Below are 22,170 nucleotides of genomic sequence, written 5' to 3' on the forward strand. Positions count from 1 at the left end.
CCCGTCTCCTCCTTCCCTGAATCTTAAACATTGCTACAAGGTCATTTATTCAAAACAAAGGCGTAGCTTGATGACGTCTTGATTTCGGGGAATCATAGGAGTTGTTGTCTTCACCTCTACAGCCGGTGGAGAATACGAAGGGACTCGGGCAGAAATCAAATTCATGGATGACCGGTAATGTATTAAAGATTTATTAACGTTACGAAAGCCATCGAAGCGGAACGAGGCAGCTGGAGCGATTGCTAATGAGAGACAAGTACGACACACAGCTTGAGAGCAGTGGAGCTTTTATGATGCCGCAGACCACTTCCGCTTCTTCCGGTCACGCGTATGTGGGGTTACGCAGCGCTGTTTTATCATATTAGATACATTTGAGTGTAATGAAAGTTGTTATAATGCTACTCTATGCGTTCACTCGGCGGCTACTATATGAGACACTTGTTGCACGCTGCAGTGATATTGGGCATGGTAAATATGGTACTCGTGGTAAATCACAAAAAGTATAAATGTGTTGAGTTGTATAACAATGATTCGTTTTCTGTCGATGAATGTATCCAAACAGTTGCTCACCTGTTTAATAAAACACATAATATTTTAAAGCGTCTTTGGTGTCTCTTTGCTGGTTTTCTTCATCTTTTGTGTTTTTACAAAACAAAACCGGAAATCCAGGGTAACACAGGTATGATGTCATTGACAGGCGACACACGGACACGGTCCGTGTCCTGGTTTGTGTACACAAAGTTGTGTAAGTACACAAATCAAAAAAAATATAACATTGTTCTAGTGGTTTTTGGCTATTTTGATTTAAAAATCTTACATAGTGTGCCTTGAAATAAATAAATATATTTCTCAACAACAACAACAACATCATCATGTCCAACAGGTAGTGTTGTTCCACTACAGGGGATCTGACTAGCGTCCCCAAACAAGCATGACACAGCAGTGGTAATTAAGCAGAAAGTGATTAATCTCTAGCACAGTGAGAGGGTAATAAAACTAACAGGCATGAAATGAGGAGTGCCATGTCATTAGCAGAAGACTCCGCCCCCGCTGGCTTGCTTGGGTCGCAGCTCATTATGGGTGGGGATAATGTAGCTCCTTAGGTTGAGAAACTTACACTAACCTCTGGCCCTCTGCCTGTCTGTCATTTATAGAGTTACAACCTGATGCTCAATAAAGAAATGCCTTTTCATTTCGACAAGGCACACAACCGGTTGTTTTTACCTAGGATTTGAATCTTAGAATATGATTATATATCACAGTCACGGTTTTGCTGCATTGGCAACATTTGGTATATAACAGAAAGAATTTATGTGTATAATCCATTACAAACAATCCCATCATTCCATTGTTCCACTCCATCACAGCTATATACAGTAAAGACATCAATCCAAGGAGTCACATTCCAGCTACTCTGACATGCAATCTAGAAAAAGGAGTGCTGTCATTATTCTTATTTCATGATGTTATCCATCCTGCATTCAAACCATAAACATGATCTCAAAAAGCAGCATATCACACATCATCTTCCACAGTAACCTTAAAGAAAGTATTCAGAACACCTTTTTCCCTGAATTACTAAGACGGAGGCTGATTTCATGCCTTGTGCTGTTTCTATACATTAACTGTTTTGTGGTGGAAACACATGTAACTCCTTACAAATATCTTTGGTAACACTTTACAATAAGGTTTCATTTGTTGTATTAACTAACATGAACCATGAGCAATACATTTGTTGGTGTATTTGTTAATCTCAGTTAACACTAAAAATAACACTGTTTGTTCATTGAATTGTTTGTTCATGTTACTTCCCAGTGCATTAACTAATGTTAACAAATACAACAAATACAACTACATAACATATATTATGTAGTTACCTATATTATGTAGTACCATGTAGTTACGGTGAAACTTTATTTTACAGTGTCCTTGTAACATATGTTACACATACTTATAGTAGTAACAGTAAATTATGCATAATTACATGCAACTAACCCTCAACAAAACCCTAATCCTACCCTAACCCTATAGAAAGTACATGTTGTTAATTAATATTACTCAGTATTTAAATATATAATTACACTGTAACAATGACACCTTAAAATAAAGTGTAACGGTAGTTACATATATGTAGTTACCATTACCGTAGTGTTACCATATCTTGTTACCATATAGAACATTGTTTAGTAAATTGTATTTAATTATATTACTGTATATTAGCTTCTGTATAATAGTTTATAAATAATATCAAACTTTTTTGGAAGAAATGAATGTTTGGCTAAACTGCATAGTGCATTATGTCTATATAATCAATTTAGCATTAAAGGCCATGTTGCAGGTTAACCACCACTGTCGATTAATGGGTACATAAATCACTCAAGATATGTATATCATTTTTAAAATGTCTCCAAGATGGTCTTAAAGTCCATTTTTTTACGTTTTTGGTATTAACGTTTTTTTTTTACGCAATTCGGTGATGACGTCACGTTGGGGAGAAGCGGAGGAAAGGGCGCCTCAGCCTAGTATTAGAACTATGGCGACTGACTGAGGTGAGGAAGCGGTGCCAAGAGCCAACATGTATGATGGCCCGCAGCCGTATAATTTCGAACCTGCCAGACGTGAGAGGGCAAATGAGGAATTGCCAAGAACTGATGGCCGTCAAAGCCAATTAAATGCATGGTCCGAGGAGAATGAGTGGAGAGTTGGTGAAATGTCCTGGTGAGTTGCTATCATTTGGCAACGCAGCAATGAGCACTGGAGCTAGTCTACGAGCAGCAGTGCACAATAACGACACTTTTTTTTTTTACTGTCATTGAGTAGCACCGAGTGAAAAATCTGCCTTTTTATCTAGTGGCAGTGATCATGACGTTAGTTCAGATAAGTACCGGTAACCTTTGTCATAGTGTCGTAGAGTACTGGTAAACTTTGTCTTTGTCATCTAGAAATAGAAGGCATCATGCTAGCTATATGGGCGTTTCTAAGCGTTTATCTCTTCCTCCGGTGAAAATGTTGTTGCAGACGTAGCCGCCGCGTGTCTGTCGCTGTGTTTGGCAGGTGCTTGTGTGGGTGGTATAGAGAGAGATAGGCAGACAGCCAGATAGCATAACGTTAGCATAGATGCTAGCAGCTAGATAGATAAATAGATAGAAATATATAGTAGGTAGATTCACAACGTAGAGTTGGTCGCACGTCAGAGGCGCCCGCGCCATTGGATGTGCAGTTGCCGGATATATTAGCCTATCTATCTATATCTATATATCTGTCTGTATCTATATATCTACTCTATCTATCTATCTATCTATCTATCTATCTATCTATCTATCTATCTATCTATCTATCTATCTATCTATCTATATATCTACTCTATCTATCTATCTATCTATCTATCTATCTATCTATCTATCTATCTATCTATCTATCTATCTATATCTATGTATTTATCTATTTATCTATTATCTGTGCTATCTGAATACTCTTGTCTACTACTCGTCTCTCTAGTCACTCAAGGCGGGCTTTGGTAAATTCTCTCCCCAAGGTGGTGTAATGCAATGCATTGTGGGGGAAAGGAGAATCGTTTCAAACCACTGTAAGATAGTACCTACTTTTTCGTATTATATTCCGTTTTGTGATACCCAACAACTTAAAATACAATGGATTACAGTTTAAATGTTTATTACCAAACAGCAAATTGCACAAATTCGTTGAAAAATTAACCCTGCAACACGGCCTTTAATATATATATTTTAAAAATACAGTATGTTTTCTATCCATCTACAAGATGGAGGAAAACGTCAAACTTGCTTCTGGCACACCGTTAAGAACTAGCAATCATAAAGGTGACTTCTGGGAAAGATCTAAGGCTTATGATGAACAATACATATTGATTTACTCTCTATTTGTCACCAATTATAGGTCTTTGCTTTTCAATGCAGAGGGATTAAGAACTGCACTGAGATACTTTATAAACGAGTCAGTCTCTGTGAAATAGGATTGAAGCCCCTGGGCTATAAGGAATGGTTAAACTACAAGCTCCAGTAGTTACAAATTGGCAATGAAATTATGAAGCCGGTATGGTCTCCCAGAGACGTGTTTTTACAGTATTCTGAGAACAAAAGTTGTTTTTAAAGGCTCTGCAGAATGCCTGAGGGGCCATCAATGCAGTTTGAGAGGTCATGTGGTCCTCAAGCCCATGCTAATCAGATACACTTACACATACTGTACACGCAGGCTGTGCTAAAATTGCCTTGTGAAAAGGTTTATCGTACTTAATAAGAAAACTCATAGCAAGTGCATGAGTGTAGAGAGAGGAGAGAGGTGCTCTGTTCTCAAACATATAGTGAGCTGTCTTCAGAGGCAGCATTTGTTTATGTTTTTTGTGTTTTTTAGTAATAGTGGTTTATAAATGCAGTCAACTTTTTTTAGCTTGTCAGCAAGGTAAAAAGATGTAACTGTCTGACACCGAGGATTTGCCAAATTTGCAATATTTGTGCCAATCTTGGTAGCATCAGTAAGAATGGGTTAAAAATTACAATCTAATTATAGTAATAATTAGTCATGTATGCCATCATTTTCCAGCAAAAGTGTTAATACATTTAATTTTGTATCATTACAATAGCTGTATAATTTACAGACATATTTCAACTTTTTCAACAAAATTAGTTTAGTAACATTTAGTTAAAACAATTACTAATTTACATGTATGGAAAATGTACAATATTTAAAATAATATTACTTAATTTACAGACATTATTCAAATTTTCTTTGTAAAGAAAATTTAACATTTAATGAAACCAATTATTAATTTACATATGCAAAATATATTTTATATTTAAAATAAAATTGCCTAAATTTATCAAATTTCCAAGATTTGTGACAGTCTGGGTAGCATCATTAAGAATGGGTTAAACATTACAACTTAATTAATAATAATAAGTCATGTATGGCATCATTTTACAGCAAAAGCATTTTTATATGTTTATTTCTGCCTTGGATTTTCAGGATAAATAAAATAATAAATAAATCTGTATTTTCTGTATTTTCCTATAATTTACAGACATATTTCAAATCTTTGTAAAGAAAATGTAACATTGAATGAAAACAATTATGAAAAATGGTGCACAAGTGTGAAAAATGTATAATACTTAAAATATAAATAATAAAATAAATAATAATATAAAAAAGGTAAAAAAAGAGTTAATCATCTGTAAAAAAAAAATACAAATGATTGAAATAAAGTATTATTAGCATTATTATATCAACACTTTAAAATTTATATTTTTACATAAAAATATGTAGTTTTGTGTTGGAAAAATCAAATTGTTTAGTTTAAGCAAGCATTAAAAAATCCTTACTTTTGAACCCTGCAAATAAGCTTATTCAACACTAAAAAAAAAAAAGTATTGGTGTAATTAAAAAGGATTGTTTAACCCAATATTAGCACTAATTGTTCATTTAAGAGGTTCCATGATGGTTAGGATACTAAAATGAAGTAGACCGTGAGGCGGCTCACTAGATTTTGGAACAGAGTTTGTGTGTTAGAAAGTGGGTGGGTGAAAGTGAGAGGAAGAGAGAGGGCATCAGCATATCCAGCAGCCCTCCACATATGACAGGAACAGGTTGGCAGCGTACAGTTTGAGTTCAGCTTAGCATAATTCTCGACTCAGTCTGTGGCTGGAGGAGGAGTGGTGTGGGAACAGGGTGGCATATGCTGCCCCACACCATGTTCTGGCAGTCTGATGCTCTGTACACATTAGTAAACTGTGAGAAGAAGGGGAGCAGGTGAAAACTAGAGCAGTCTGTCTTTGCTGTCACTCAGCAGGATTTATACTACGCTCCCTGGAAGCGTTACTGAGACAGTTCCGTCCATGCCAGCATCTATCCTGAATGGGATATCTCTATAATGACTGGCCTGTGATAAAAAAAACATGGCCACAGTAGGGTTTTCTATAACCGTGAAATTCCTGCATATCATAAATTATGTTCTTTTGCATGTTTAACTGTCTGCAATTAAAGCAAACTTCTTTCCACTCTTCCACTTTGTATTCACATCAGCAGGCACACGCGCACACACATACGCACAGATTTTAACACCTTTAGACAGTCTCATGAGCTCAACACTCAGACAAGCAGAACACAGGCTGTCAGATGTTCTAAAACACAACACAATATTCAGAAACAAAGAAATGCCTTTGAGATTACACAAACAACATTCCACATCAACATTCCACACTGTGCATGTCTGTAAATGCATGTGTGTTTATGTGTGTGTGAGGTTAAAGAGTTCACCTAAAAATGAAAATTGGTTACTCGCCCTCATGTTCCAAACTTGTATGATTTTCTATGGTGATTTATGTCAAGCTCCAAATTGACCAAAAAGGACCATAAAGATTTCAATAAATATGGCATATGACTTGTGCACCGTATTCCATGTCTTCTGAATTTCTAAAAAAGAAAAAAGTTTTGTGTGACCAACAGATCAGTGATCAGATTCAGTGATCTTCCTCCTCCCTCTAGCCATTTCTGTAATCTGTTTGACTTTTTTAGTCCAGTTTAAAGCCATTTTTGTACAATGACAACTCTTTCTTTTGAACATTAAAGTATAGTCCGGGTTTATACTTCACTTTCCACGTTCCGCTCCTTCTCGAGCACAGTGTCTGCAATACTTCAAAGTATAATCAACCTACAGATGAGAGCGAATGGACGAGTTGCACAGTAATATTTATTTTCTGTCCACCTTATTTTTCAGGTAAGAGCAGAGGAGGCCATTTGTAATTTTAATGTGTCTGGCTTCCGGTGTCATGAACAAAACAGCTCGTTATGCTTCTTGATATTGCAAACTGGTATTTCTTACCATATTATTTTAATGTAGTGTCTTAATTATAAACACGCTGGTTTATAGTGCAAACAGTTTTAAAGTTTACTGCACTTTGATATATTCTTCTTGTTATTTCCCTATAGCGGCTATAAATCGGAAGTTTTTTTTCCACATTCACAGAAAACACCTTATTTCCATGTTGAAATATAAGATGCATACTCTACAAGATGTCAGAGGGCAGCAATGAGTCGTGCCATTTACAGGACATTCGCTTGAAAGGATAGAAGAAGATGCAAAGTTTAGAACAGGAACCAAATCAAAAATGATAGAGAATGATATGCTGCTTTGTTTACTGCTTTGTTCTTAGAACAGGGTCTTGTTTTGTATCATTCTTCTTCCACTACTGACAATACATCACAACTGCGTATTGCAACCTAGTGGACTCTTGTATTGTACAACAGCGCATGCGTAACGTGAATGTTGATATAGAAGAGTCTCTTCTATATCAACATTCACGTTACACATGCGCTGTTGTACAAACACCGTATGCACACACACAAAAATTGGGCTGCACACAGACGGCGTGTGCGGATATAAGCGGACCATCTTATTGAGGAAAATGACATCACACAGACAGAGTGCAGACCATAGCGGAACGCAGACAGCCAATATATACTTTGGGCTTAAGAGCTAGGCCTACTATCAAAGGGAATGAGGCTGAATTCGAGCATTTATGATCACCCTTACTCTGTAGCCTTCCTTGTAATCAATCACAGATTTTGGAACAAGGTCATAACATTTGAATTGGATGCATTAATATAATCTTACAAGCTGAAACATGGTAAAGTCTGTATATGTTTTATGTCACACAGTATTTATGTTGTTTTTTTAGTTTTTTTGTTGATTTTTGTGTTTTGATATTTCTGAAAGTATATAGAAATACATTTTTGTTAGTTCATCACATAAAGCTATTAGTGGCTTCATTTCAGCATATGGAGGTATAATTCAACAAGGTACATCCGAATGCAATGATCGTGCCACATCTGTCTAGTGAGATACCTTCATATGATTGATTTTTGAAGTCGGCATAGATGTATTCTTCGCTGCCTATGATATCCCACTATCATGTGCATGTGATTCTGGTATAGTTAGGCTGTGGAGATAGATGCAAAAAGAGATAGATGCTATTTACACTAAGTGTAAATAACAACAAAAAGTATTTTCTTTGCATATGAACGCAAATAGCGCTAAATGCTATTTACGCCAAGTGTAAATAGCTAGAGATGCTATTTACACTACCTGAAAATAGCAGTATTTTCTTCATAGTAAGTGTAAATGGTAGTTAGATACTATTTACACTGTGCAAATAGAGGCAGATACTATTTAAACCTCAGTGTATTGTAGTATATTTTAAAACAGTATGCAATAAAAACATATTCAGTGTATACTGTATGATTATATTTATCAAAATCATAAGTCGAGGCTGCTTTATTAGGGCATTACTTGTCCCTATCCCTAAAGCCCACCCCTACACTTACTCCTAAACATGTGTTTAAAGTACTTTATTCCCACTACTAAATACCCGTTAGGCACTTCATTTCCACTTTTCTAATATTTTCTAACTTGTTATTTCAAATAAACGTTATCAACTCTTTGAGCTGGTATGTGGTGGGAAAAGGGAGAAGAATGAGTTTGGAAGTCTCTGAAACCATTGGCTTATAGGACAGTGAGGCGACAAGTCTCAATTAAGCCTAAGCTTTTTCAGCCTATATATCAACTCAGAAAACTTAAAACGTAGTGCACAAATTTGACAGAATACTTCTATGATGCTTTGTTTGCCATTTGGCCTAATAATTCACCATCTACTGTTTTATGGAAAAGAGCTGCTCAAACATTCAGCCTCACATCTCCATGTATGTTTGGATTACAGAAGAAAGAAAATAATAAGGATTAGGAATGATGTGGGAGCGAGTAAATGACAATTTCCATTCTTTGCATGACCCTTCCTTTAAATAATTTTAACAGCAACTCACATAATATAGTACATCAGTCCATCCTTCCATGGTGATGCACTGGAAGACTGTGAGGATGGCGAAGAGGATATTATCGAAATTTGTGATGCCGAAGTTGGGTCCTTTCCAGTACTCTTTACATTCTGTTCCATTGGGACACCGTCTTGAGGGAAGCTCTATACCACATGGGTAATCGTCAACCTTTTCTCCTAAACAAACAAACAGAAAATAATCATGTACTGTCCATAGGCCTAAATCAATAATCATTACATACATGAAGGGGAGATTACTGCATCCACCCTTTCCAAACTGGTCAAACACGCACAAGCACTTTTATGTTGTGTTTTCATGTTTTTTGGGGACTTTCCAGAGATATGATTTTTATACTGTACAAACTGTATATTCTATCCCCTTAAACTCTGTAAGGATTTTCAGCATTTTTACCTTTTCAAAAAGCATCACTTGGTATGATTTATAAGTTGTTTTCCTCATGGGGACCAAAAAATGTCTCCACAAGGACAAGAATTTTGTATATTGCCATCTTTGTCGAGGCATAATGTAGGGTTTACCTGAACCACACACACACACGCACGCGCGCGCGCACGCACGCACGCACGCAAACACACACACACACACACACACACACACACTCTCTCTCTCTCTCTCTATGCGGCATAGCACCTGCTGATGTTGCTGATTGAGGGGTGAAGCAGGCAGCAGCTGAGCACATGTTAGCAGCTCAGCTTCTTATTGGAAACCTCATTACCAACACGAGCTAATTACACGCACTGTGTCGAACTGAAATAACTCACACACACATATGACATTAACGACCTGTCAAGATCCCTCACACCATGGACACCGAAAATATAGTACATAAATACACATGTGTGCATGCATGCACACACAAACACAGCCTCCAGCTGCAATAACACAGCTTATGTCCTCATCTTCAAAAGGCGTGCTGTGTGGATACAATAGAAAAACATTTGCTCTCCAAGCCCTCGAGAAAAACATTATGCGCAATTTTATACAGGATACGTTTATGATACAATTGTACAAATGTACAAAACTATCATTATTAAGCACATCAGAGCACAATGAAACACTAATGAACATCTAAAGTTAATGTTTTCAAGATGCGTCATGTCTCTCTCACCCACATTCAGTACCTAGCCGCACAGAAAACAGCAAGGTTTTGTGGGTAAATGTCAGTCAGTTAAGAGCAAGGCAGGTGGAGGAAATTTGCATAAGCAAAAGAAGAGCCTGAGAGGACCTCTGATCAGAACGGGTTTTGTCTAGCTTTAGTGTTGCAAGTAAGAACAAGAGTTGTGAACAAACTTTGAAGTTGTTGAGAAAGCCTGAACCATAAACCGGGACTCAAACTCAGGCCATCTTGCAAATGTATTGTTTTGGCAGCTTTGGAATTCCATACCGACAGTGTTATTGCTCAGACAAAATAACTGTTAAAAGTAAGATGTTATGTCGATGGGTTGAAATTTTAGGCTCAGAATAATAAGAACACATTTTAAGTAGTATAACAGTACTGTATGTTGACTTTCTCACATTTTATTCAATAATACTTTCCCATAATAATTCTGTGTACAGAGTGTGTTCCTATTTTGTTTTTTTGTGATCCCAATGCAGGTTTCTTTCTGCTAAAGTGTCTTTATTATCTTCATTCTTCAACATAATCTGATAAGGAGTTACTTTCCTTGGACATCCTGAATTTGTTATTTCATGTGTGATTCAAAGCTACGTTTTGAGATGGTGTGCTTTGAAACGTCTCTGACTGCAGTGGCTGTATGATTTATTTCCTGGGTTTCCTCTCATAAGAAGCTTCACACTCTGATAGGAAATTTTCAATAAAAAGAAGAAACACCAGGAAGTAGACTAACCTGTATCCAGTCTAAAGCAGGTGAGGTGGAACTTGCCCATGTAGAACTCCACACCGATGATGGCAAACATAACTATGGCAAAGAAGAGCAGCAGTCCAATCTGAAGAAGGGGAACCATGGCCTTCATTATGGACTTTAATACTACTTGAAGACCTAAAAAGAGAACCAGATTTGGTTACATTTGGAAAAACGGTCTCACTATATCATTACTACCTATTTGTAATGTCTGAATATCTGAACAAACAGTGTTAAATCAAAGTGTTCTGTACTGCCAAACACTTACTTGGGATTCCTGACACCAGTTTGAGGGGTCTCAGGACTCTGACGGCACGCAATGTTCTTAAGTCGAACTCTGAACCAACTGTGGTTAAAATCCTGTCACAAACACAAACATGTGAAATTCAGCAGAATGCAGGGACCACCATAGACATTTTTAGTTCAGATTAGAGGACAATCAATATGAGTTGTTCGTTTTTTTAAATCATTCCATTTGGCCTGCTTCCATTTTGGATATTTCATTACATCCTTTATAGAAATACTTACATTTAAACAAAACAATTTCAATATAAACAATATGACATTGTAAATAATATTATTTATCTTATATATAATAATGATATTTATATTATATTATTTTTTATCTATTGTCTTTATTTTATAAATGAATGTTCATAATAATAATAATACTTACAAACAATTTATTGTAATTAATTTCAATATTCAAATATCATATTTTATAATGTTCATATTTAAATTTTTTGTAATTTATTAATTATTTTAATCATCACTAAACATTGAATTTAAAGATTATTGTATATACTATCTCCATTTGGTTATAATTAGTGATTAATAATAATAATAAATTTTTTTGTTAAAGTTCATTGTAATTCATTCAATAGTCAATTATCATACTTTATAATATTTTTTTTTGTCATTTATGCATTCATTCATCAATAAATATTGAATATAAAGATTATTTATATAAGCATTATTAAGATGATATAATACAAAATTCATTATTTATATTAAATTATATACTATTTTTACTTGTTAATTGATACTACTACGACTACTACTAATAATAATAATAATAATAATAATTATTATTATTGTTGTTGTTGACACTGTTAAAATTATATTTTATAGTATTCCTATTTTACTTTTTGTAATTTATTATTTTATGCATTAATCAATACATATTGAATTGAAAGATTATTTATATAAAGATTATTTATATTATATATAATACATAATACATTTTTATTTACATTACATTATATACTATTGATAATTACTACTAATAATAATAATAATTTTCGGTCCCCAAAAATGCAAGCAAAACAAGCGTATTAGAAATCTACAAAGATACCACAGGTGTCACTCTTTATATTTAATTCTCTTTTTTTCACAAAAAAGCATGCAAAAAAAAAAACGTCTTTAATTCTCATCTCACACTGTGTTAAATGGCTGGATCACCTTTTTGGTCAGTGATTCGTGTAAGGTAGCAATCACAAGAAACCTCTCTGAAGCAGACTGTCAGCTTTCAGTGTTGTGTGTGTTTATGTTCTGGAAAATCAGCATAACCTAATCTAATCTAATCCCATCAACACAGTGACACCGCCGAGATGACAGCCATTAGATGTTGCCAAGGCAATGTGCCTGGCTGGCGTAGCGCACATGAGCCTGTGTGTCCTCAGCAGCACTGGAGTGGAACCAGCCGCACACTGCATTTGTGCAAATGTGGCCGTGAATAAGATCTTCCCATTAAATCACAATCATCAACTCACAGCAAGCAAACTGAGTAAGCTTATATAAAAGTTACAGTCCTTATGTTTGGCAGAGGAGCATCTCTCTTCACTGACATATGATCTGATTTGCTCATAACACGAGAAAGAATAGGAGGATGTAAGACTGAAAGAAAGATGGATGTCTGAAAAGGGAAGAGAGGATAGCAGCAGAGGGTTGGGGTGGAGGGATCATGCAGAGTATTGTGAGGCTGAGCAGACATGCCCCATTAAATATGATAGAGCTGCCGCAACACCCCCGCAATCCATCTAACTCACTACACAAACAGGGAGGAGGAAGAGAGGAAGAAAGTTAGACAAGGAGGAAGAGTTAGCAAAGTTTCCACATCCTTTTTTTTTAATAAAGTGGACCTTTTCAGGATCACGTAATCAAGTGTAGCGACAACAGCGCCCTCTGCTGGAGCTGTGCAGTCAGAGTCTGAGCTGTACATCTCACAGATACAAGTCAAGGGCTACCGACACATTATGAAGAGCCAAAATCTCATTATATGCAAAGATTCAAAATACACAGTGACATAGTGAATGTGTTAAGTCGTTAAAGTTAATTATTGCCACATAATCAGCATGCCACAATGACTATTTTCACTTGCACAGACACTCAGGAAATGGTATGCATTAAAGGTAAACAAGATTCTTACCTTATAACTAAAATGTGTATATGCATGGTGATATTCGACAAAAAATTAATTCAAAGTAGATTCTCTGAAGTGTCTGAGAAAATATAGTAAAAAAAAAAAAAAAATACATTAAAAAACCTAACTTCGCTGATTTTCAACCCGATTTGTATTGTTACTGTGTCTGGAGTATATTTAAATGACCAATGTTTACTCATTCTTTGTAGTTACCTGTAAAGAGAAATTCATGTTTGATGACAGCTCCAGGGCTTTTGAGAAAAGGTTTTTCAGATTTACTCTCTGTATTTACAATTCTTTGCAGCCGTTAGCTGCTGCCTACAACACACTGGATCCTTCGCTGGAAACCTAAAGTAAGTCACTACCACTGAACATTTTCTCTTGGAATTTTGTACCCGGGAACAATACAAGTTGGCACCATTATGACTAAAAGTTTGCTAAGAAGTATATCCTACTAAAGCAAGGCGGTATTTGGTTCTGGTCAAGCATATCCATAGCAGACTGGTAGGAGTGGCCTTGGATGGCAACATGCCCAGTGCATTATGGGTGTTGAATTTTTCCTACCTATTTGGCAAAAGGGAAGACAGCAGCCCATTTTCTCTGTTTTCTATAGGTTCACCGATTTCAAAAGTTCATCTTTATACTGTATAGGCAGGCAAGTTTTATTGAAAGCCCATTTTGCCAGCAGTGAAGAATAATAAATGTGACCCGATCTGGCATAATGAGTCGGAAGTCGCAACGTTCTATTTTAAGATATGGGCAGATTATGTGGAATAACAATGAAATAATAGATTTTTTTTGCTAATTTCGAAGAACAGACATTCAAAAATAATCTCCCAAAGTTTCGTAGTCCAGATAATTGAGTAAAGGTATTTAAATTACTATTAAAATTCACAAAGTTTTACTAAATTCACTGGAAATGAACATTGCTTTTCTCAACTCCTATCGTCACCTCTGAGCATTTCCCGGGTATCCTATTTCAGACTCAGTGTGCAATGGCCTTTATCTGTACAAAAATATTCCGTGAGATTTGCCCAAAACCGCCAGTTGAGAAAGTAAATTGTCCCTCTCCCTGCCCAGCTTAGAAGAAAAGAGCTGAAAGGTGAATTTAATGTCAAATTTGAATCTGAGTGAGTGTATTTACTGTGTATGGATGTGAGTGAGTGCAAATGTGAATGAGTGTAGCTATTTATCCACAAGGAGAATCCATTACAATGTGTTTAATTAACCCAATATTTAACTGTTGTTATCTCCGTTATGAATTTGTTACACTGTAATTGTCAACTAGCCTACACAATATGATTGCATAGACTAGCAGTATTTGTTCTCAGTTTCCTTGTCTGTCTGTCTCTCTCACTTTCTCTACACACACACACACACACACACACACACACACACACACACACACACACACACACACACACACACACACACACACACACACACACACACACACACACACACACACACACACGCACACACGCACACACACACACACACTCTCTCTCTCTCTCTCTCTCTCTCTCTCTCTCTCTCTCTCTCTCTCTCTCTCTCTCTCTCAAGCAAAAATGTAGCACCTCTGTTCAATCTTTCTGATTTGAGTACATTTTTGTAAAAGGTACTGTTAAATTATTTATTCAAATAAAAACTTTAAAATAATTTGAGCTTCAGCCTGGTTTAATAGCATTTATATATATATTAATTAATGTCTTTGGTCAAATTAAGCTTTAAAATAAATAGTTTATCCCTTTAAATGTAATGGATTTTGAAAGATATCAACAAAAAACGGGCAAAAAACTTTAAAAACGATTTTCTCACGTTTTCAATTGGAAAAAGAGGGCAGACGACCATAATTCAAATGTGTATATCTTTACAACCATTCAAGGTATGACTTTGACTAGGGTATCATTTGAAAGCGTATGGTCTCCTCTTTCCATTATAGTTTTGCCTGTTGCTTGAACACTATAGAACCATGCTTAGACTAAAGTAACACAACTTGAAGCTTTTGTTACCATACCTCAAACACATGTACCCATACCTTAAACAAAAGCGCTGCTTTGCACTCTAGTTGAAATTCTGCAACACACTTACTCCTTTATGCAACACACTTGGTCCTGCATACTACACTCTATTTCATACATAAGACACTTCGTTCAAAAATTAAATCTCAGGGTGCCATTTGGAAAACACATTTTTTCAAAATACAAAACACATCGGGTAATTGCAACCACTCAAATACACACCTGAAAGCACTTAATTGCAAAACTGAACACCAATCAGCCATCTACAAAAAGCCCTCAGTTTAGCCATTTCAAGAACTTTGCAAGCATGGATGGAGGGATAGCAAGAGGCTGAAGTAGAGGATGAGGAGGAAGAGGAAGAGGAGGAGGAGGAAGAGGAGTAGGAGGAAGACAAGGTCAAGGTCAAGGTCGAAGAGGCCATGCACGGACCCCTATTCCTGATGATATAAGAGCAACTTTGGTGGACCATGTCATCAACCATGGCCTGACTATGAGGGAAGCTGGGCAGAGAGTCATCTCACATCTAAGCTGCTTCACAGAGGCATCTGTAATAAGAACATTCCGACTAGAAAACAGGTATGTCTTCACCTCTCTACCTTCTACTCTACTCAGATGGTATTTACAGCACTGTATAACATTATTATAACATTACCACATCATGTGTACAGGTTATTGCAGGGTTCTAATGCTCCTTTTGCAGCCAAAGTGGTAGTTTTTGTGAAACATACCATAATTACTTACAGTATATTGAGATGTTTCAGGACAGTGGATGATACAGTATATACAGTAATGTAAAAAAAGAAGCAAACCGATGACAATTTTTGGTTGTAATTCTCTAGAATGACTAGAAGACCTTCTGGGGGAAGACGCCAACGCCTGTTCACACAACAGCAGGAACTTGCCGTTGTGGACCTCGTGAGGGCAGGCAATGCCATCCGTCTCCACCAGCTACGACAGAAAATACTTGCAGACAGGCAAGTGTTCAACAACATAAACCATGTGAGCATCACCACCATCAGACACATCTTGGGAAAACACAACATCACAATGAAGCAGTTCTACAGGGTCCCATTTGAGAGGAACAGTGTCAGGGTCAAAGGACTTCGAGCTGAATATGTACGGGTAAGTGTAACTGTCCTTTACATTTACAATACAGTATTGGTGAAATCCAGTAGCAGCTGAATATGTACCATATCAGTACCACATGGATCCATTCCTGTGGGGTGGGGTGAGGGTTCTGTATGTGTAGCACTGTAGTGCAGTAATATGTTTTTTTTTGTTACAGAGAATCTTGGTCATGGATGGAGCAGCACAGCCTCATGAATTCATTTTCATTGATGAAGCTGGATTCGACCTGAGCAAAACAAGACGACGGGGTCGTCATGTAATTGGCCAAAGGGCAATTGTGCACGTCCCGGGGCAGCGCGGGGGAAATATCACATTGTGTGCCGCCATAAGCCTTCGAGGGCTTCTGCATTATCATGCAAAACTAGGTCCATACAATAGCCAACATGTAATCACATTTCTACATGCTTTCTATAATATAGTTGTACAGAACAGACCAGATCAGCTCAGGTTTGTGGTGGTATGGGATAATGTCAGTTTCCATCGGACTGCTCTGGTCCAGGCCTGGTTCACCAACCACAATCAATTTGAAGTGGTATACTTGCCCACTTACTCACCATTTTTAAACCCTATAAAGGAATTCTTTTCGGCTTGGACTCTTCTGCAGGCAATGGAACAGGCCTGCGACGACATTCAGGAGACAGCAATCCATGGATGGTTTCGACATGCAAGGGGATATTTTTCCCGGTGCCTAGCGGGAGAAGACATTGCTTGCGATGTCGATGAGGTCCTGTGGCCAGACCCCAACAGACGGCGGGATCCATGAGCGCACGTATGAACAATTGCCATGATTTTCTGTGTTTACAGTATAGTGTTTTTTTCTATTATCATCATTTTTATTTTGCTTTATCTGAATTCATGTTAGGCTACTGCAATGTACAGTGCTGCAATATACAATATTGAGTAGGCCTATTTGCTTTTTTGGTTGTTTGAAAATGTGCTTACTGAATATGCCTTCTGAATAAACAGTGAAAATCAAAGACTGCAGTGTTTTATATAAAGTAGACTAGTGTGATCCCCCTGATCTGAAAGTGTATGCATATGATGCAAGTATGTGTCATTTTGTCATCAGAGTTACATTTTGACAAAGGAATATTAGGTTTTGATAGCAGAGTTTAGGTTTTGATAGTAGAGTTTCAATTTGACACAGATGTGAATGGTATATTTCCCAGTGTGGTGTCATGCTTACTTGTGTGTAGAGTTTTGGCACAATGAGCGAAGTTTTGCAAAATGTGTTCAAGCAACGGGCAAAAACTGTAATACCAAAATCTCAAATTTTTAATTTTGGTCACTGTGACTCAATTCGCTGTATCAGGTCACAAATACGATTAAAACTGACATGAAATTCCATTTGAAAATTCTTATTTTTTATGGAATATTGCAGTGTTTATTATCATTTATTTATCCATGCACTTCATTATTTTTTTATTTTTTATTCATGTGTTCTTGTAATCTTTAATTAAAATAACTTCCCCTCCCTCCTACATTGACATCTCTTCTCTTCTCGTGTTTACTGGTGCGGGACAACCTGTCAATCACATGAGATCACAGCAATAGCAAACCACTACAATCCAACGATCCAATCAATTCCAATTCAATTAATCAATTCTGCCCTACTTTTTTCTTGTTCAAGAAGCCATTTCATTTAGATAAACGCCAAAATATGGAAGAAAAGACTATCACAACTTCTGTTTCATGCTTACTTTAAAGCTACAAATGTAAAAAAAATTCACAGCTAGGGGTTGTTAACCCCCTTACAATAACAAAGGCGTAGCTTGAAGACGCAGTGAATAAGCGGAATGATTTGAGGTAACGCAGCACTGTTTCATTTGGTCTAACGTAACACTATCATACTAAAATGCATTTGAGTGTGTTGAAAGTTATAATGTTATTCTATGTGTTAGTTTGTCTGTATGAGACTAGCAAAAAGCTAGATCAACATTAGAATAGCATACTGATCATATTCTAACATTTCATCATGTTGAGCTATATAACATTGATTTGTTATGTTCATTTGCTCACCTGTCTAATTAAGTATGTGCAAAAGCGGCGTCCCTGTCAAGTCGTAACTCGTGAAGCTCTGTAAAGTCCAAGTTAGTCGCAGACGCGGAGCTCTCGGCATCTTGCAAACGCCACGCTTATATTGATCCTCGTTTTAGTTCTCCTTTTGTCCCAAAGTCTGCTTGCCATGGTCCATAATGTTTGAATAAAACAACAACAGATTGCTGCTAGACATTACTCATTATGCAGTTGTCCACGTCTGTCGCCATGGTTACTATGGCAGTACAAGAAGAAACGAGGGATAACACGGATATTACGTCATAGACAGGCGACAAGTGAACAGGGACGGGCACTTTTTAAATTTGTGAAATTCTCTGAATTTACAATTTCTTGGAAACATTGAGGATAATAGAAGTACACAAATGAAAGAAATATATAACACTGTGCAAGTGGTTTTTGGATATTTTGATAAACAATTCTTACATATTGTACCTTTAATACATCATTTACTTGTGTATAGCATTTCATACTAAGAAAAGGGCCATTTTCATAGTATAAAACCTGTAAGTATGGGATACATGGCAATGTTTACTCGTTAACTATTGGAAAAGATGACCGATATATATGACTGATAAGATACACTATAAGGACTCTTATAGGACCCTCATGGTAAGATATGACTCTGATTGTCTGTGGTATGGAGAGAAGACTAGCAGAAAAAGATTATTATTTTGAATGTAGCAGGGTAGCTGCAAGCAAAAAGGGGAGATTTTTAATATCCCGCTTATCGATGACAGAATACATGAGGGCAGAAAGCTAGGGCACAGGAAATATGGCTGGGAACGATATCTGCTATTGGTCAAAGAAAAACTCCCTCACATAAAGACACAAAGGCATATACACAATAACACATACATACAGTACACAAAAATGGATACTGTCAAGAGAAATTGGCAATCAACTCCTGCTTTGCATTCCCACAACCTAAAACAACATTTCAATGAGTTACTGGTAGATTTGGTCAATAGAAGTCAGAATGAGCATATGTGGCTGTTTCAACGAAGAATTGCAGTAAGATGATGAACCAGAATTAAGTAGTTGGGAGCTGAATGTTTATGAAAGCAGTCTCTGTGACTGCAGTTCATAACTAACACGCACGTGATTGACAGCTCCTGATTTTCTCTGCTACAGAGCAGAAGGACAGCTGACTTCTGTGACACTCAACTGAATGAGCTGCTAAACTCTCTCTGCACTCACCAGTGCTACAAACTGAGAGAAAGGGTGGAGAGGGAGAAGTGGGAAAGACCGTGGTGGAAAGGGAGAGCGTGAGGGAGACTTCTCACCCTCAGCAGGGGTGCCGTGATGTAATTATCATTGCACGGAGAACATGGTGCTGGAATTGAGTTTTTCACAAGTCTCAGAAAGAGACGTATCCCTCGCTGATGATCATCCAATGTCAGAGGAGAGCTGTCAGTCAGCCTCGGGCACACAGTGACCTCCCGACCTCAACAGAGCAACTGAGACCTCTAAGATCAGAGAACAAGTCTGAGCAGAATCCAAAGGGAAATGTACCTGCAAAATGTTACAGGCAGTACACCTGTCGACAAATGATGATTTTACAGGAGTCAAGACAATCTGTTGTAAAAAAAAATCTTATTAATATCTTTAGTGTCTCAATTGTTTAAATGGACAGCAAATGGAGAGTTAAAGCACCCTTATTATGCTATTTTAAAGGCTCCTAATTTTGTTTTGGAGTCTCCTACAATAGGTTTACATGCATCCAAGGTCACAAAACACTATTAATGTTCTCACAATATACATTGCATAACCTCTTTTTTCAGTGTTTGAAACGGTTCGATAAAGCATTCAGTCTCTCATCCCCTCCTTTCCGAGACTCTATTCTGCTCTGATTGGTCAGATGACCCAGTCTGTGGTGTACAGTCAACCGCTTACAGCTTGTGTTGAAAACAAATTGCCCATAACCATATCTGAATTTCACCTCTGAATAGGGACGCAGCTTATGATTCAAACGGTAACAATGGGCGACGGTTTTACTGTATCAATTCAAGCCAGAGTCCTCACCCTTTGCAAGTGCAAGTTGCTTTTGCAGCACAGAAAACAGCATCTTCTTGACATGTCGACAACACAAACCAAACTCTTTTAGGTCTACAACTACAGTGTTTGAGGGCGGGTCAAAGCAGATACTGTTCGTAGGCAGCCAATGAAGACCACAAGCTGGCATTATGCACAATAACTTGGGAGACGTTTATCATGCACTTTGATCTTTGACACTTTGCAGACCCTTTACATTCACAAACAGCTATATTACACACTTCATGAAAGATAATATCAGAGAAAGCATAATAGATGCCACTTTATTTATTGCTTCTAAATATAGCATAATTTTAATCTCAGCACAACTTTATTTTAGAGTATGTTTGAATTTTAATCTGATATTTTAAGCAGAGTGACACTTACTTATCTAATTGAACTTTTGTTGTGTCACATGATTTGAGTCGCTGTCCTGTGAAACCTTGCGCGTGCATATTTATGGGCTTTCCGGATGTTGCACTCAGACAGATGTTTTCTTCTGAAGCCGAACTAATCTGCAAAGTTGAAACCCTTGTTTTTGAGGAATGATTGCATGCTAGGTCAGAAGGCAGTCTTTCGCTGTTTCCTGAGGCGCATCAGGATGCTTTAGCATTTACAATATGGTGACGTGCATTTCTGACAACTAAACGAGATTTCAGTGATCAGTGAAAGTTTCAGAATAGATCTCAAGAATGTCACAAACTATGCAAAGATTTGTCAAAAGTCATTTAACAGAGTTTTCAATTTTCTTTTATTTTCAATCTTCTTTTATTATTTTAATATCAATCTTTTTCTCTTTAGCTCACCAAAGCTAAATTTATTTGATCCAAGTAATTTTGTGAAATATTATTTAAAATAACTGTTTTCTATTTTGATATATTTTAAATGTAATCTATTCCTATGACGTCAAAACTGATTTTTCAGCATCCATTACTCCAGTCTTCAGTCACATGATCCTTCAGACATCTTTGCTGATTTTGGGCGCAAGAAACATTACTTATTATTATCAATGTTGAATATAGTTGTGCTGCTTAACATTTTTGTTGGAAACCGTGATACATAAGAGAATGTTCTATCACATCTGTTCAATTTAATGCATCCTTGCTATTTGTTTTTTTCAAAATAATAATAAAAAAATCTAACTGACCATAAACTTTTGAAAGATATCGTACGCCAATAATTGTCTTATTTGTGTCTATTTCTTTTTTCTCCCAAGGAACTGTCATTATTGAAAATTGGTATAGCTGAGAAATGCTAGGAAATATGTTAGAAAAGTCATTCATTTTCCAATCCCAATTGTTGATGCAAGTGGCAAAGAAATTACACACTTTGCACTTCTTTAAAAGGGAATATAATAAATGAGCTATGAAAAAATGCCTCTAATAATGGCATAAAAAGATAAGTTATGAAACTAAATCTCTATAGTTCAATGTCCTGCTCAAGTTTCAGAGAGATTAAAAACCCTAAAAAGGGTTATTTATTTATTTATTTATTTTTGAGGAATTTCAACCCCAATTGATTCCCCTAATGTAGAAAAATGAGAGTAGCCACACAGCCCTTCTGGTATCACTTAGTCATAGATCATTTCCTGAATCAGTGTTGGCGTCTGTCATGTCTCTCTCTATTACTCGCTACACTTTTACCTTCCTTAGTTCACATTAGTTCACCACATCATGCCACCACATCATGCTCAATCAGAATAGAAACAGTCAAAAGGTCACAGCATTAGACATTAGACGTGAAGCTGTCCAGAGGCACATGACCAACAAGG

The 22,170-nt window shown here is 36.8% G+C and overlaps 2 protein-coding genes across 2 annotated transcripts in view; one reads left to right on the top strand and one right to left on the bottom strand.

Moving 5' to 3' along the window:
• Positions 1-22,170, bottom strand: part of cacna1bb (calcium channel, voltage-dependent, N type, alpha 1B subunit, b) — a 179,632-nt gene that overhangs the window by 89,208 nt on the left and 68,254 nt on the right. Inside the window, exons 6-8 of the mRNA XM_077232765.1 lie at positions 11,008-11,099; positions 10,725-10,877; positions 8,848-9,035 (exon numbers count right to left, since the gene is read on the bottom strand). Of these exons, the coding sequence (XP_077088880.1) occupies positions 8,848-9,035; positions 10,725-10,877; positions 11,008-11,099 (433 nt within the window). The remainder of the gene's footprint in view (positions 1-8,847; positions 9,036-10,724; positions 10,878-11,007; positions 11,100-22,170) is intronic.
• On the top strand, positions 15,600-17,073 carry LOC143741212 (uncharacterized). Its single transcript, XM_077233655.1, has 3 exons — positions 15,600-15,758; positions 16,022-16,304; positions 16,468-17,073. Exons 1-3 carry the CDS (start codon positions 15,673-15,675, stop codon positions 17,071-17,073), a joined length of 975 nt encoding a protein of 324 aa, XP_077089770.1. The 5' UTR covers positions 15,600-15,672.

Source organism: Siphateles boraxobius, unplaced genomic scaffold (genome assembly GCF_051911475.1).
Source record: "Siphateles boraxobius isolate OS27281-9 unplaced genomic scaffold, OSU_SipBor_1 18, whole genome shotgun sequence".
Taxonomy (NCBI): Eukaryota; Metazoa; Chordata; class Actinopteri; order Cypriniformes; family Leuciscidae; genus Siphateles; species Siphateles boraxobius.

What these genes read in the sequence shown, in the direction of transcription:
- LOC143741212 (XM_077233655.1), top strand. Translation starts at nt 15,673, where the DNA reads ATGAGGGAAGCTGGGCAGAGAGTCATCTCACATCTAAGCTGCTTCACA. An exon ending in ACATTCCGACTAGAAAACAG is followed by an intron (nt 15,759 to 16,021) that starts GTATGTCTTCAC and finishes GTAATTCTCTAG; the next exon opens with AATGACTAGAAGACCTTCTG. An exon ending in TTCGAGCTGAATATGTACGG is followed by an intron (nt 16,305 to 16,467) that starts GTAAGTGTAACT and finishes TTTTTGTTACAG; the next exon opens with AGAATCTTGGTCATGGATGG.